The following is a 17,843-nucleotide window of genomic DNA, read 5'->3' as shown; positions in this document are numbered from 1 at the left end:
CTTTTTGTCACACCCCATTTTATAGCCCACTGAGAAAATTCACTTCTTCACTTAAAACAGAACTAAAATTAGCATGTCTCTTCTGCAATAAAACATACTTAACTGTGTGCAGTCCCCTGTAGAATGTACACGGGTCTTCCCCTTGACAAAATCTAATCATGAAACTTGTTGGGGCAGAGCCAGGCAGTACAGACGGATGTCAATGGTGTGGTGATGTGTGTAGGTCCCAAAACGCCCTGACACTGAGCGTCCGATTTTACACTCATTCATCGGCAAGTGCTGATATTAATTCCACTACTCTACTTTTGTATGTCTCAGCATGTTCAAATTTTATATTGCTTATGAGTATATATCCTCACCAGCCACTTTATTAGGTACACCTTGCTAGTACCGGGTTGGACCCCCTTTTACTTTCAGAACTGCCTTAATTCTTCATGGCATAGATTCAACAAGGTGTTGAAAACGTTCATCAGAGATTTTAGTCCATATTGACATGAGTTGCTGTTGCCTTTCTATTATCTTGAACCAGTCTCCCCATTCTCCTCGGGTTATGAGTAAGGTTTTTTACCAAAGCGTGTAGGCTGCTGTAACTTGCACTCTGTACCCTTTATGAATAAAGTACTTTTATCGAGAGAATGAGTTGTTGGCTCTTCATCTTATTCTTCTATGCCATTCTTCTCTGACCTTTGACATCAACAAGGCATTTTCATCCACACAACTGCCGCTCACTGGATATTTTATCTTTTTCTGACCATTCTCTGTAAACCCTAGAGATGGTTGTGTGTGAAAATCCAGTAGATCAGTAGTTTTTGAAGTACCAGCAACCACACCATGCTCAAAGTCACTTAAATCCCCTTTCTTCCCCACTCGGTTTTAACTTCAGCAAGTCCTCTTCACCACATCTAGATGCCTAAAAGCATTGACCTGCTGTCATGTGATTGGCAATTTGTGTTACCAAGCAATTGAACAGGTGTACCGAATAAAGTGGCTGGTGAGTATATGTTTGGATATTAATACATGTGTCAATGATTTTCCATTGTGGGAACCATCCATCCAGCTTTTCTGGAGCCTGCTGCTGCTTCTGTGTGATCTATGCAGGATTACCTCCTTTGATTTCACTCAAGTTCTTTATAACTATGTTGGGATAAGACTTGATTCATTGGTGAATGCATTTTATGGAGAACGGTGAACGGAACACCTTTGATCAATTTGGTTTGTGTGTGATCCACTGGGTGATACATTTGGACACATCAAGTATCACTCAAGCTCATTCAAATAAGTAGAGTCACTAGGTTATTTATTTGGACACAAAAGAAGGAGTTTAACCACTTGAGCGCTTAAAGGTTTTACCCCCTTCATGACTATGCCATTTTTTCCTATTCAACACTAAACCAATTTAACTGGCAATTTCACGGTCATGCAACACTGTACACAAATGAGATTTATATAACTTTTTCCACAAAAATAGAGCTTTCTTTTGATCACCACTGGGTTATTTACTTCTTACTATATAAACAAAAGAAAGACTTAAAATTTAAAAAAAAAACCCTGATTTTCTGTTATAAAACATATCCAATAAAGCTATAACATCTACAAACTATGGTATATATATTTGAAAATTGATAAGTCCTGATGTACTTGAGGCCCTTAAAATGTCAGGACAGTACAAGAGGCATGGTGGTTTTCTTGAAGCTCTAATTTTTTGTCACCATTTTTTGAAAAAGAAGCAATAGAAAAAAAATGTTTTCACGTTATATACATTTATTTATTTATTTATTTCAAGTACTTATATAGTGCCATCAATTTACACAGCGCTTTACATATATATTGTACATTCACATCAGTCCCTAACCCTCAAGGGGCGTACAATCTAGGGTCCCTAACTGACATTCATACATACACATACTAGGGCCAATTTAGACAGGATCCAATTTACTACCAGCATGTCTTTGGAGTGTGGAAGGAAACCGGAGTACCCAGAGGAAACCCACGCAGGCACAGGGAGAACATGCAAACTCCAGGCAGGTGGTGCCGTGGTTGGGATTCGAACCAACGACCCTAGTACTGCCAGGCGGAAGTGCAAACCATTTAGCCACTGGTTAAATCAGAAAAAAACACAGCGCCCAGGACCAATCTATTAACAAACAGTTATAAGTGAAATGCTGCTGTGCATAGGTATATAAACCTAAACAAATATTCCAATATAAACCAGCGCAAAACACAAATATTAAATAATAAATAAATATAAAATTACTATTTTATAAATAATTTTCAAAGTCCAGTGATAAAAATAAGTGACCACAATCCCGTGACATATAAAAACTAAAAAAACTAAAAAAAAATTTTCATAAATCAAAAGTCCAGTGATCTAAAAAAACTTTCTAAAAAATAAACTTCAGTGCTTCAAATAATTCTTCCACCATCCACCAGTGCCGAAACCGACATAAACCGCACTCACCAGATATTGGTGAGTAAAACACCTTTCAGGATTATTTAGGGCTCCTGGACCCCCTTTGAGGACTCCTCTGTTTTCCACCTCATATCTATGGGTATTTCTCCATTCGTCTCCTCGCCAAATCACCAAATTCCAAAAGGGAGAAAAAAACTAATAGTGTAATACTGTTATACCCCTTTTTAATTAATTCAAGCCAAACCACTCACATTTCAAAGGATAAAAACCAGCATTTATTTAAGGACATCAAACGAATTTTTCGAATAGCAAAAACGAATTTCCACAGCTCCTAGGAACTCACAGCCTTGTATACAGCAGGATGACAGCCTCCATAACGAACAAACTTTCTTCACTAGTCAAAAAATGGCCACCTGGAACGCATCCCTCGGCGTGCGTTCCACTCACCGGAAATGACGTCGGACGTTCGGGGGACCAACTGGAAGTACGTCAACGCGTTTCGCCCCACCCACAGGGCGTTCTGTTTTGCGCTGGTTTATATTGGAACATTTAGCCACTGTGCTGCCCACATATACATACTGTCACCAGTGCAGTACAGTGCCATCATATGACTGGTGTGGTGGTGGCAGTATCTTACCGCACACCATTTTTCAAAAATGTTTTTTCAATTCACAAAAAAACACTACTAAAATACTGCATGAGGTATTTTATGTGATGTGGTATTTTATAATGCTGTATGAGGTAATTTAATGCTGGTGGTAGCCGGCGTATTTAGCAACAGTAAAAAATACCACGTTGTTAAGGAGAAGGCGGCTGCTGGCATCCTTAACAACCAGTAAATGTCATGGTTGTTAAGGAGCGGACAGCCGCCATTCCTGAACGACAGCTGAATGTAAATAAAACAATTGCCAATCCATACCAGGCCATTTGAGTCTTGTATGGATTTTAAAGGGAACCACACGCCAATATTTTTTTTAAGATGGCGTGGGGTCTCCCACAAAATCCATACCAGACCCTTAAGTGAGCATGCAGTCTGGCAGGCCAGGAAAGGGGAGGGACAAGCGAACATCCGCCCCTCTTCCTGAACTATACAAGGCCAGGTGTCCTCAACATGGGGGGATGCTTTGGGGCAGGGGTTGCCCCCCCAAAGCACCTTGTACCTATGTTTATGAGGACAAGAGCCTCTTCCCCACAACCCTGGCTGGTGGTTGTGGGGGGATACGGGTGGGGGGCTTATTGGAAGATGGAAGCCCCCAGATCCTGCCCCCCCCATGTGAATAAGTATGGGGTACCCCTATTCATTCACCAAAAAAGTGGAAAGAGTGCGTAAAAACAACAACAGTTTTTGACAAGTCCTTTAGTCGAAAACAAATATAAACATCCCCTAAAGTAGATCCAACTTCAATTACAATGAACGCCTACCACCGACCTAGGAAAAAAAACAGGTCCGCACTCAATGAAGGCTCTCGCCAAATAACGCCTCCGCCACCTCTGCCCTATAAAGTAAGGGGCGGGGTCTCCTGGCTCCTAACAACCAGTTAAAATACAACATGGCATAGTGAATTGACAGTTTCAAGATCGCATGCGATGTTTAGGGAAAATGTATCAGATTACCTAAATAACACATGCAATCTGCTTTTGTGAATGGAGCCCAGTATGTTAAAAAAAAAATAAAAGAAAGAAAGACATTTTTAAATAATGTTTACATTTTTAAACGTTTTTCTATTTTTTTTTTTTGTTTAACATCCTGTCATCAGAGTAGCTCAATGTCATAGTGACACTGTACTACTCTGGGTGGGTGGATCAGAGATTTTAATTTTTTTTTTTTACACTGTTATTGCTTATACAGTGAAGATCACTGTATAAGCAATAGTTTTAGCTGTCCTGAATGGGTTAGCCATTCATGAACAGTTTGCTTTTGGTTGTGATCTGTCATTGGCTACATCTATTCACATTGTACAGGTAGTCAGGTGGACACAGTGGTCACAGGAAGGGCGTGATGCACACTCCTAACCTGGAGAAGGCACAATGACATACAGTTAGGTCCATATATATTTGGACACAGGCACAATTTTAGTTTTTTCAGGTATTTACCAAAACATATTCGAGCTATAGTTATATAATGGATATGGGCTGACAGTGCACACTCTCAGGTACATCCAAATTGGAGGAAGGATTTAGGAATTACAGCTCTTAAGAGTAGCCATCCCCCCTTTTTCAAGGGACTAAAAGTAATTGGACAATTGAATCAAAAGCTGTTTCATGGCCAGGTGTGGGCTACTCCTTTGTTATTTCTTTATCAGTTAGGCAGGTAAAAGGTCTGGTGTTGATTCTAAGTGTAGTATATACTTTTTGAATTTATCGCTGTGAACCTATATCATGCGTTCAAAGTAGCTGTTCATGCAAGTGAAACAGGCCATTGTAAGGCTTCAAAGACAAAACAAATCCATCAGAGAGATAGCCGCAACATTAGGAGTGGCCAAATCAACAGTTTGGTACATTCTGAGGAAAGAAGAATGCACTGGTGAGCTCAGCAACATAAAAAGGCATGGACGTCCACGGAAGACAACAGTAGTGGATGATCGTAGGATCCTCTCTATGGTAAAGAAAAACTCATTCACAACATCCAGACAAGTGAAGGACACTCTCCAGGAGGTGGGCGTATCATTGTCAAAGTCTACAATAAAGAGAATACTTCACGAGAGCAAATACAGAGGGTTCACCACAAGGTGCAAACCATTCATAAGTCTGAAGAATAGAAAAGCCAGATTAGACTTTGCCAAAAAACATCTAAAAAAGCCAGACCAGTTCTGGAAATGCATTCTTTGAACGGATGAAACTAAGATTAATCTGTACCAGAATGACGGGAAGAAAAAAGTGTAGAGAAGGCTTAGAACAGCTCATGATCCAAAGCACACAACGTCATCTGTAAAACAAGACAGTATGATGGCATGAGCATGCGTGGCTTCTAGTGGAACTGGGTCATTGGTGGTTATTGATGATGTGACAGAAGACAGAAGCAGCCGGATAAAATCTGCAGTGTTTAGAGATATACAGTCAGCCCAGATTCAGTCAAATGCAGCAAAGTTGATTTGATGGTGCTTCACTATACAGATGGACAATAATCCAAAACACACTGCAAAAGCAACCCAGGAGCTTTTGAAGGAAAAAGTGGAATATTCTGCAATGGCCGAGTCAATCACCTGATCTCAACCCATTTGAGCATGCATTTCACTTGCTGAAGGCAAAACTAAAGGCAGAAAGACCCACAAAGAACTGAAGACAGCTGCAGTTAGAGCCTGGCAAAGCATCAGAAAGGTGGAAACCCAGTCTTTCTAATGTCCATGGGTTCCAGACTTCAGGCAGTCATTGCCAGTAAAGGATTCTCAACAAAATTTTAAAAATGAACATTTTATTTATAATTATATTCAATTGTCCAATTACATTTGAGCCCCTGAAAATTTAGTGATTGTGTATAAAAATGGTTGAAGTTCCTAAAATTTGTGCTTGATATTTATTTTCAACCCCTTGAATTAAAGCTGGAAGTCTGCACTTCGAATTCATTTGGATTGTTTCGTTTTAATTTATTCTGGTGGCAAACAGAGCCAAAAGTATGAAAATTGTGCCTGTGTCCAAATATAAATGGACCTAACTGTACATGTATGCGATTGTGCCTGCACATGCCTGCCAGTATAAATTTTATCAAAATATTTTGTTTGTTTGTTTGGACACTTTTTTATACTATTGGATGATCACAATTGAACGATTGGTATTTTATGTTGATAGTTCATTGTTACTTTGTAAAGGATAGTTAGGTCGTCTAAGATATGTTGCTTGTTTCACAGAGGAAGCATGTTTAGAATGTACTGTTCAGTTTACATTCTGTCACACTGCCTGTATGCTGAGATGACTGCACCTCTGCACAGCTCTGTCTACATTTTTGGCACAGTGCCAGTGTGTCGGGATGAATGTATATGATGTCACCCCACACTGGCCAATCAAGGCAGCTGAAGACCGGCACTTGGAAGAATCTGGGGAGAAGATATTGTTGAGGGACTTTATGGGCATTCGACCATTGGACCAAAGGTAAGTATTTTTTACTTTAGTCCTGCTTTGAAGTGGAACATACAAATCAATTTAAACCGGAACTAAAGGGAGCTAAACTTACCTTTCCTTCAATGGTAACTGTTCCTCTCCAGCATCTTTTACTGAGTGCTGGTCTTTGATCATCTTTATTGGCTGGCGCAAAATGATGTCACTCCTGCACATGAGCCAGTCATTTCGGCACACAGGGATCATGCTGACAATGTAAGCTGAGCTGCGAATGCGCAGCTCAGTTTACATGATGGAGAACACTGCAAGCATGTCTCTTCTGCAATAAGGAGCCTGCCTGCTTGCAGTTTGTGACAACTGAACTTTAGTTTTCCAGTTACAGTTATGTTAAAGTGTTACTAAACCCTCAACAGTAAAATCAGTCTGTATATGCAGTAAAGCATGCTTGTTATACTCACTGTGGAACCTAAGGGGTAATCCTCTGCATTGTGTAAAAAGGCTTCTCTGATCTCCTCTTCTTCTACTGTCCCCAATAAAGTGCTCTCTGAGTCACTCTGCACATGCTCAGGTTAGTGTGTACTGCTAGTTTTTTTTCTTTGGGAGGGTGCATGTGATCAGCACAGGACCAATCAGCGCTCTCCAGACAGAGGGTCAGGGGTCATGCAGCTTTATAGGACAGTCAGAGCAGAATGAAAACTCCTCCTATACGTTTAACCAGTGCTCGGCTGGACACTGATAGAAGTCACAAGACTGCTCTAATTACTGATGAGAAAAGGTATTTAGCAGTTTATATTTACTAAAATAATTGCATTTCCATGTTCTGTGTACTGAGGGAGACCAGATATAGTGAATGCAGGGTCCTGGGTTTAATAACACTTTAAGGAATGCCATGAATGATAACTGCCATGGTTGCTTGTACCCTCAAGCAAGGATCAAATGGCTGGTGTCATAACTGATCAGATGTGCAGCATCATGGCAACTGCAAACCAAACAGAGCTTCTTTGACTGTAAAGGATAGGCAGATTTGGTTCCACTTTAATGCTGCAGAGAGAGCTTTTGATTGGAGGAACATCTATTAACGATTTTGACAGGTCACAACACCAGGCTCCTATCCTGGCTTTAGCTTCTATTAATTTTATTTGTCCTCTGCCTGTTTTTGAATTCCAAAGCAAACAGAGTTAAAAACACAGAGGCGTAGATTGAAGCTTGTGAGCCCCAATGCAGTAGTTGACCTGGGGCCCCCCACCACCATACAATGCTTCCACAGTGCGCCAAGATACTCCAAGAGCCTAAAGATTTATTTCAGATCTTAATTTACATATTGAGAGGATAATTCAAAAGATTTTGGAGAAACTGTCCACATTTTATTATTATTATTACATCGAGTTTATATAGCGCCAAAGGGTTTGCTCAGCGCTGTACAATAGACAACATTTTGACATAACTCTCCAATTTTGAATACCCTGGAGCAGGGGTAGGTAACCTTTGAGAGGTGGAGATCTTCCTGAACATGAAAGAGATCAAAGATCACCGGGGTTTGGTGCCCTCCTTTTTTTTTTAAATAGTAATGAAAACTTTAAAAACTATTATAAAACAAATGTCATTGTAAAAATATAAACTTAGCCTACCTTAAACTTGGACAGTGTCAGTAAGAAGAGCAATGGACAGTGTCAGTAGGGCAGTGCGATTGTGTCAGTAAAGCAGTGGACAGTGCAGTAGGGTCCTCCTGTTGAGCTGATGGGGCCCGGTACAACAGGGCCAGCTGTACTCCCTTATCAGTGGCCCTAGCCCAATCAGCTCAACGGGGGTACCAGGCAGCTTTAGAAATAATTTCTGCCAAACAAAGGAATGGGGCTTACTAAAATACAGTGGGACAAAAAAGTATTTATTCAGCCACCAATTGTGCAAGTTCTCCCACTTAAAAAGATGAGAGAGGCCTGTAATTGACATCATAGGTAGACCTCAACTATGAGAGACAAAATGAGAAAATAAATCCAGACAATCACATTGGCTGATTTGGAAAGAATTTATTTGCAAATTATGGTGGAAAATAAGTATTTGGTCACCAACAAACAAGCACGATTTCTGGCTCTCACAGACCTGTACCTTCTTCTTTAACAGGCTCCTCTGTCCTGCGCTCATTACCTGTATCAATGGCACCTGTTTGAACTTGTTATCAGTATAAAAGACACCTGTCCACAACCTCAAACAGTCACACTCCAAACTCCACTATGGTAAAGACCAAAGAGCTATCGAAGGACACCAGAAACAAAATTGTAGACCTGCACCAGGCTGGGAAGACTGAATCTTCAATAGGCAAGCAGCTTGGTGTGAACAATTACATTTAAAAACTGGCACTCACCTATAGTGACAGCAACTTTTTTTTTTTTCTGACCCCTGGAACGGATTAATTGGTTTACAATGCATTCCTATGGGAAACAGCGTTTCGGGTTACAAATTTTTCACAATACGAAATGTCCCAGAGAATGCATTAAATTCGTAAACAGAGGTACACCTGTATTAAAAATGAAGTAAATGGCATTTTTGGTTCGTGGTGCTCAGATACACTGCAGTTCTCCTTTAAGTCATAGATGTCAAGCAAGAAGCAATAAGGTTACACTGGATTCATGAGGACACACTGGGGAAAGCCTGACAAAGATTCCAGCGTCGGTACTTTTATGTCCCAGGCTTCAGTGTGGGAGAAGCCATTGAAGTCTATGCATCCCACAGGCTTCTTCCCAGCCCTTTGATAACGTGCAGGGGCACAAAACGCGTTACCTAGGAGCCCGGTTGGTGATGTCACGCTGCACAGGCCACGTGGAAGGCCGGCGGCCATCTCTATTGCTGTATAGTACAGATGTGAGTGCAAATTCTTTTACTTTGATGTGGATTAATTCAATAAAAACATACTACACTATCAAAGTTCTCTGCTTGGGCTCGGTTTATTGCGAGCCCCCCTTCAAGGTGGATTCTTGTGTGCTCCATGCTTACTATTGGGAGTGGTCCCCCTGCTGGATGGATGTATATCTGTTATACCTGGAGTGTGATCCCCCTTCTGGATGGATGAGTATTATTATTATTATACAAGATTTATATAGCGCCAACAGTTTGCTCAGCGCTTTACATTTTAGTGGGAGACAATACAGTTCAATACAAGAGGGATAGGAGGGCCCTGCTCCTCGGAGCTTACAATCAAGGAGGGAGGGGTTAGTGGGGTAAAAGGTAATAACTGTGGGGGATGGAGTGGTTGGAAGAGTAGAGGATTCCAAAATTAGCTGAGGGCGGGATAGGCTTCCCTGAAGAGATAGGTTATCAGTGATCCTTTACAAGTGAGCAGAGTAAGCGATAGTCTGATAGATTGGGGTAGAGAGTTCCAGAGGATTGGAGAAGTCCTGGAGTAATCCTGATACCTGGAGAGTGATGACATGCTGATTACCTGTCATTTGGTTTGCCAGATGATCACCTGATCCTCACCTTTCCAAATCCAGATGACCAGGAGTGGTCTGATTACTCAAATGCGCATTAGTTTGCGCTATCTGGTTAGTGCAATATATACTCATTCATAATCACTGGAGTCACGAAATTCACTTTATTATTTATTGTTGGACTTCTAAAAGACTATTTACTGATTTATAGCCATTTATGTCACTTTTGCACTTTAAAAACGTCACCCTCTAGACATTTTCCGCACATTTATCTAAGCACTCTACAGCACGTTTTATATTTTGGTACGTTACATATTATTTATAGAATTTCAGTGCTGCATTGATTGGTTTTGTACGGAAGGTCCTGGCACTCGTATACCCATTTATATCTTTTAATTGGCATTTTTGGTTCGTGGTGCTCAGATACACTGCAGTTCACCTTTATGTCATACATGTCAAGCCTCAAGTCAACACTCATGGGCGGACTGACCATTTGGAAACTCGGGCGCTGCCCGAGGGCCCGGGTTCAGTAGGGGGCCCCATGAGATGCCCCTGGTACCTTTTTCATAGGCTTTTTTGAGTTTGGGCAAGGACACAGGGGCCCCATGATCCCCTATTGCCCGGGGGCCCCATGAGTTGTCAGTCCGCCCCTGGTTACACTGGATTCATGAGGGCACACTGGGGAAAGCCTGACAAAGATCCCAGCGTCGGTTCTTTTATGTATCAGGCTTCAGTGTTGGAGAAACCATTGAAGTCTATGCATCCCGCAGGCTTCTCCCCAGCCCGCCCCGGGCCCTCCTGACCTCTACAGAGGAGGCGGTGCACGTCTTAGGACGCGCCGCGGACGCCGCTCTGATGACGTACATCCGGAAGGTGAGGTCAGATCTTTCCTGTGCCGCCATTTCGGGTTTGGTGAGGTCGGGATCGGTTGGAAGTGGCCCGTGTGCTGCGTGAGTGACGACGGGCGGCGTCGGTGGGCGCCTAGAGCCGGGTTGAAGGCATACCGGGGAGCGGCGACAAAGGGGGGAGGAAAGGGCCATGGCCGGCAATTTCGACTCCGAGGACCGAGCGAGCTGGTACTGGGGGAGGCAGAACCGTCAGGAGGCGGTGAACCTACTACAGGGCCAGCGGCACGGGGTCTTCCTGGTGCGGGACTCCACCACCATCCCCGGGGACTACGTGCTGTCCGTCAGCGAGAACTCCAAAGTCTCCCATTACATCATCAACAGCGTCAGCAACAACCGGCAGAGCGGTGAGCGAGGGGGAGGGGCTGGCTCTAATAGAGTAATGACGGTACTTTATGGGGAGCTGGGGTGATCAAGACCCTGGGGCTGTGGGGGTTGGAGCAGGGGCAGGTCTGTGGTGATGAGAGGCCCAGGGCTGGCTTTAAAGTGGTATCAGCCTTCATTATATTGCAGCTTACCTTTCATTAGCTGTGATGGCTGCATTAGTTTTCTTTTCTTTACTTGCTTTCTTCTAATATCACCTGCCTGATGATCCAGCAGCTGTTAGCTTTTAGCAGAACAGACTGTCCTGTAGATGTAGCAGTTAGAGCAAGAGTGTCAAATTGGCAACCCTCCAGCTGTTGCCAAACAAGTCCCATGAGGCATTGCAAGATTTACAGTTACAAGTATGACTCCCAAAGGTAGAGGCATGATGGGACTTGTAGTTTCACAACAGCTGGAGGGCTGACAGTTTGACACCGCTGAGTTAGAGGTTTGAGAAGAGTGGGGGCTTACCGAATCAGTTTGCTGCAACTGTGTATGACGTGTTGGCTGGAGTTTGGCTTTAATTTATGGTATCTAAATCTGCTAGTAATCTAACACCCCGTTAATATCACTTTTGTATAGGTAGGTTATCGGGGGGGTGCTGGAGTGATGAGGGGCCTGGTGCTGTGGTAATGGGGTGCCCTTGCTTGTAGTAATTGGGCTATTTCATGTCTGTTTACATGTTAGTACCTGGACTCCTTTAATAGCAGTCCTTGGCAGTGTGTTTACAAGGTTGCTATCCGTGTAATAACACATCAGTCCTAAAGTACAGATCTATGGGTGCTTCAGTATATACGTCGATTAGCCATAACAGTACAACCACTGACCGGTAACGTGAATAACATTGATTATCTGGTGACAACGGCATCTGCAAATGGGCAGAATATATTAGCCAGCAAGTGAACATATTGTCCCTGAAGCTGATGTGTAAGGATTGACAAGGGCCACACTGTAATGGCTAGATGACTGGGCTGAACATTTCCACAACTGCAGCTATGTTCCTGGTCTGTGAAACCATAAAACAGCACAAAACATGAAATAAAAAATTATACACAAATCATAATAAATTCTGTGGTTATAAAATAAATGTCCAAAACCACCAAAATGAAAATAAATTATAAAATTTGTGTCCAACTACAAAAAGTGATGAAACCAAAAACAGAGTCCCCTTTAAACATGCAAATAGTGCTCCAAAAAAATGTAGGATAAGTGTAATACAGAGAAAAGACTCCACGGATCCACACCTTCCTGTGAATACTGATGTATTCTGCACTCACCAGAGATATGAATAAATTGCACTTTATGGATACAATATTATCCCTCCAATTCCCGGGGAAAATTTCCTCTCCATAGCCTCCTCCATATACAAGAGCTTCCTTACATCCAACTTCAAAAGGGATTTCCCCTCATATAGGAAGACAAAGGAGAACCAATAGTACAATATTGCAAAGACTTTCAATTGAATAAAACAATGCTCAGTCTACTCACATTATAACTTAAAATAAGTCGCCAATTGACACAATCTTCCAAAACAGACTTCCTAGTGTAAAACGGATTCCAGAAAGTAAACCAAACTGGCAGCACTGAGTAAGAGATCAGCTCTAAGCATGTACAAGATGACCCTGGAACACACCGACCGGTGTGCACTCCTCACCCGGATATGACGTCACACGCTCAACATAGGAAAATGTCTTGACGCGTTTTGCCCCTCCAGGGCGTTATCAAAGACCTGGTCTGCAGTGGTTGGGACCAACCAAAAATGGTCCAAGGAAGGAAAACTGATAACAGGGTCTTGGGCTGCCAAGGCTTATTGCTGCACATGGAGAACAAAGGCTGTCCTATGTGGTCCAATCTAATAGTTACTGTAGCTCAAATTGCCATAAAAAAAAAAAAAAAAGCTAATGCTAGTAATGATATAAAGGTGACCGAACACACCGTGCATCACAGTTTGTTGCTTTTGGGGGTCCTTAGCTGCAGACCAGTCAGGATGTCCATGCTGACCCATGTCCACAGCCAAAAGCATCTACAGTTGGCATGTGACCATCAGAACTGGACCTTGGCGCAATGGAAGAAGGTGGCCTGGTCTGATTATTTTTCTTTTTCTTGTCATATGGGTGGTGGGGTAAGTGTGTCTCACTCATCTGTGAAAGAGATGGCACCAGGATCCAGTATGGAAAGAATCAGACCAGCGGAGGCAATGTGATGCTTTGTGTAGTGGAGCCCATGCCTCAATGAGTCTGGCTTTTTTTAGCAGAAGAAAGTGGAACCTACTCAATAATAGGTGAACAGTGATAATGTTATGGCTGATCTGTGTCTCCGTGTGTATGGATGGATAGATATCTGACGGCATTGCTGTCACTAACATACACTGCAGGAGTAAGCACAGAAAAATCAAACACATTGAATGCGTACTTGCTGTGGTTTCTTTTCTATTAATGATTTTCTGATCTTGCTAGAATCAGTTCCTTAGCACAGCCCCTCCTACCTTGCATATCTTAGCCCTCTCCTCTCTTGCAGTGTCTCCTTCCCCACTGGTTGTTTACTTGCCAGGCCTTATATGTGGCCACTGATATCACCAAAGGGCAACATACAGTAATGATGTCGTACTAAGAAGAAGGTTTTCAAAAGTTTTTTCAAATATCTGAAAAGTGTGGCGTGCATTTGTATTCAGCCCCTTTATTCTGATACCCCTAACTAAAATCCAATGAAGCCAATTGCCTTCAGAAGTCACCTAATTAGTAACAGTCCACCTGCATGTAACTTAATCTCAGTATAAATACACCTTTTCTGTGAATCCCTCAGAGGTTTGCTAGAGAACAATAGTATATTAGCAGTATAGTAGCATCATGAAGGCCAAGGAACACACCAGACAGGTCAGGGATAAAGTTGTGGAGAAGTTTAAAGCGGGGTTAGGTTATAAAAAAAATATCCCAAGCTTTGAACATCTCACGGAGCACTATTTTATCCATCATCTGAAAATGAAAAAAGTATGGCACAACTGCAAACCTTCCAAGACATGTCTGTCCACCTAAACTGACAGGCCAGGCAAGGAGGACATTAATCAGAGAAGCAGCCAAGAGGCTCATGGTAACTCTAGAGGAGCTGCAGAGATCCACAGCTCAGGTGGGAGAATCTGTCCACAGGACAACTATTAGTCATGTACTCTACAAATCTGGCCTTTATGGAAGAGTGGCAAGAAGAAAGCCATAAGAAGCCTCACTTGCAGTTTGTGAGAAGCCATGCGGGGTACACAGCAAACATGTGGAATAAGGTGCTGTGGTCAGATGAGACCAAAATTGAACTTTTTGGCCTTAAAGCAAAATTCTATGTGTGGCAAAAAACTAACACTGCACGTCACCCTGAACACCCCATCTCCACCGTGAAATATGGTAGCGGCAGCATCATGTTGTGGAGATGCTTTTCTTCAGCAGGGACAGGGAAGCTGGTCAGAGTTGATGGGAAGATGGATGGGGCCAAATACAGGGCAATCTTAGAAGAAAACCTGTTGGGTCTGTAAAAGACTTGAGACTGGGGGGGAGGTTCACTTTCCAGTAGGACAACGCCCCTAAACATACAGCCAGACTTACCATGGAATGGTTTAGATCAGTGGTGGGCAACCTTTTTTTTCAACTGAGCCAAATCTCGCCAAAACCACGATTGAAATTTATTTTGAGAGCCACATTTTTAAAACTGAAAATACATCCCCCATATAGTAATTCATCCCCCATATAGTAATTCATCCCCCATATAGTAATTCATCCCCCATATAGTAATTCATCCCCCATATAGTAATTCATCCCCCATATAGTAATTCATCCCCCATATTGTGTCAATTCACTTACCTTTGCTCCGCGCGTTCCTCTCGCCGTGTTCCTGCGCCGTTCCGGTCTTCAGGGCGGACTGTGAGAGGAGAGGAGTTCGTCACGCTGCCCCGCCTACATCCTGACAGCCAATGTTTGCCACGCTCCGCGGGATTAAAAGGTCTGCCGGGCCATATACGTCCCGCGGGCCGTAGTTTGCCCATTGCTGGGCTAGCTGCAGAGTCCTGACTTTTGGGGCGGCCGCCCGAGAGGAGGGAGGGGAGCGGGCGCCCGGCACACAGAAGAGCCGCATTAAAATGTGTAAAGAGCTGCATGTGGCTCGCGAGCCGCGGCTTGCCGACCACTGGTTTAGATCAAAGCATATTCATGTATTAGAAGGGCCCAGTCAAAGTCCAGATCTAAATCCAATTGAGAATCTGTGGCAAGACTTGAAAATTGCTGTTCAGGCGCTCTCCATCCAATCTGACAGAGCTTGAGCTATTTTACAAAGAAGAATGGGCAAATATTTCACTCTGTAGATGTGCAAAGCTGGTAGAGACATCCCCAAAAAGACTTGCAGCTGTAATTGCAGAGAAAATGGTTGTAGAAAGTATTGACGCAGGGGGACTGAATACAAATGCAAGCCACACTTTGCAGATATTTGTAAACAATTTTGAAAACCATTTATTTTTCTTCCACTTCACAATTATGTGCCACTTTATGTTGTCTATCACATAAAATTCCAGTAAAGTACATTTACGTTTTTGGTTGTAACATAACAATATGTGGAAATTTCAAGGGTATGAATACTTTTCCAAGGCACTGTACTGTTCGAGTAGTTGGAGACTGAAGTCAATGCTGTAAGAGATGGCCGGAGAGTGGGGACATTGCATGAAACTGCTAGAGTTTACTCTTATTAAAGTGATTGTAATCACTGATAGTTTGTTTTAAAAACATACTTGTGTGCACTGGTCAATGGTTTTGCACAGAGCAGCCCTGATCTTGGCTCATCCCACATCCCCCTACCCCGATGCCCCCATAGCAAGCTGCTTGCTATGGGGGCACTTGTGTGTGGGCTTGCTCCTGAGCCAGTGAGGAAAGTGTGTGTGTGCGCGCACGCGCGGCGTGAGGCCAAACCAAGCTCCGTGTGTTTGGCCTTGCTTTCAGGAATTCATCACTTATTCCCTGCCTTCCCTTCCAGAACTCATGGGGCATATTTATAAAGTAGTTCACCTGACGTTCATTTCAGGTGCATCTATTGTACATTACAGTACATGTTCACGGTTTATAAATTTTCACCATAGTGAAGAAAAGTGTTTGTCTATAATTTTTGTAAAATAGTAAGTAATATTAATTGCCTTCTTTATGTTAAATCCACTGTCTGAGTAGGCACACATTCCTGCTTGCATGAGATGCAATGCCAAGGAGTGATATGTTGCAGACTGGCAAGTACAGAGTTGTGTTTTAGCAAAAGTACACTGCAGCATTTGCTGTACTACAATATTCAGTATATTTTAACCTACAATTTTAATTATAAAGTAATATCTTGAAATGTAGCTTAGTATATATCCTCATTTAGTGAATATTGTGTGCTGTGTTTGTTCTGACACTGCAATGAAAGTACCTAACACAATCTTTCCTAGGCATAGATGGCAGTCCTGGGCCCCCTTTACACTTGCCAATGGGGGCATTGGCAAATACTTGTAGGGGTTCCTAGCAATTAGCCACAGAAGCAGCACCATTGAAAGCAATTGGAGGCTGACATCTTCCACAACAATTCGCTCCATGAACGAATACATGCAGGTGGCCGCTCAGTCTTGGAGTACTGTAAGCCTAGCCTGCTTCATGGCACACCCACATGGACGCGTTTCAGTGTCTAGCTGGACTCTATAGGCAGAATAACGTGGGTCCTTCTGCCTAAAGAGGACTGGCAGTGCAGGACCAGGGAGGGAGCTGTGCACAATGCTGGAGCATGGGGAGGGCAAATAAAAATATCTTGGAATTCTTCTTTGATTTGTGACTCAACTTTTTCCATGCCTGGAAACATCACTTTGGACACTTTGTGGTTTTGTCATGTGTATTTTGCAAACTTACAGTTTCCTGGGAAGGAAAAGTTGCTATTGTTCACGGAATGATCTTCTATCATAAAAAATTCTATACTACCAATTTGTGGACTTTTGAGCCTATACCCCTAGTAAGTTGCAAAGTTGGCAGTTCAACATTGTTGGTCCTAGAAATTTAATTTTAAATTTTGTAAACCGTTTATCAATACATTGTTTTTATGTATGCTCACATAAATTGTTGCAGAGAAATACAGAATGTAGGTGACATGGCAAATTGTTTAAATCGTACAGGTTTGTTGCATGGTTATGTGTAAATATATAGGTTGCGGGTTGTTTTTTTATGACAGGAGTTATGATGCTAAGTGGTCATGTAAACAGGTGAAAAAGATGCCCTCAAGCCATGGATATGACTTCAGATATTGAACAAATGAGGCCATGTTTGACTGCTTTTTGAGGTGGCAGATTTTTTTTTTTTTTAAACTTTAAAATTGGAGAGTTCTGATCACATGGTGTGTGTGGAACTAAAGTCCAAATGTTTAAAATTGCTAGTAGTTGTGTGTTGTTTGTTTTGTTTTTCCAAGGGACATGCAAAGCCATTTGCAAATAATAAAATATTTCCCCAAGCTCCTAACAGCTTTTCTAGTATCTTGCACCATGTAGCATAAAGTACATTCTCACTTTTTCTCGACATGCCCAAAATAAAGCCAGGTGACCGGGACAATGAAACTCCTGTGTTACTGCCCAGTAGCCAATGAGGTGTGTTAATACATGGACATGGAGGTGTTTAATGGAGCAATGACTTCAGCCAGGCCCTGTCAATGCTG

At 42.5% G+C, this 17,843-nt stretch overlaps 1 protein-coding gene across 1 annotated transcript in view; it reads left to right on the top strand.

Moving 5' to 3' along the window:
- The first annotated feature begins 10,767 nt into the window (after positions 1 to 10,767).
- CRK (CRK proto-oncogene, adaptor protein) overlaps positions 10,768 to 17,843 on the top strand; it is a 41,930-nt gene continuing 34,854 nt past the window's right edge. The window contains exon 1 of the mRNA XM_089683737.1: positions 10,768 to 11,140. Coding sequence (XP_089539863.1) covers positions 10,927 to 11,140 — 214 coding nt within the window. The 5' untranslated portion in view covers positions 10,768 to 10,926. The remainder of the gene's footprint in view (positions 11,141 to 17,843) is intronic.

Source organism: Staurois parvus, unplaced genomic scaffold, assembly GCF_062004578.1.
Source record: "Staurois parvus isolate SC_StPar_1 unplaced genomic scaffold, SC_StPar_1.0 ptg000321l, whole genome shotgun sequence".
Lineage (NCBI taxonomy): Eukaryota > Metazoa > Chordata > Amphibia > Anura > Ranidae > Staurois > Staurois parvus.
The sequence above is the reverse complement of the archived record's forward strand: the minus strand, read 5'-3'. Positions and strand labels throughout refer to the sequence as shown.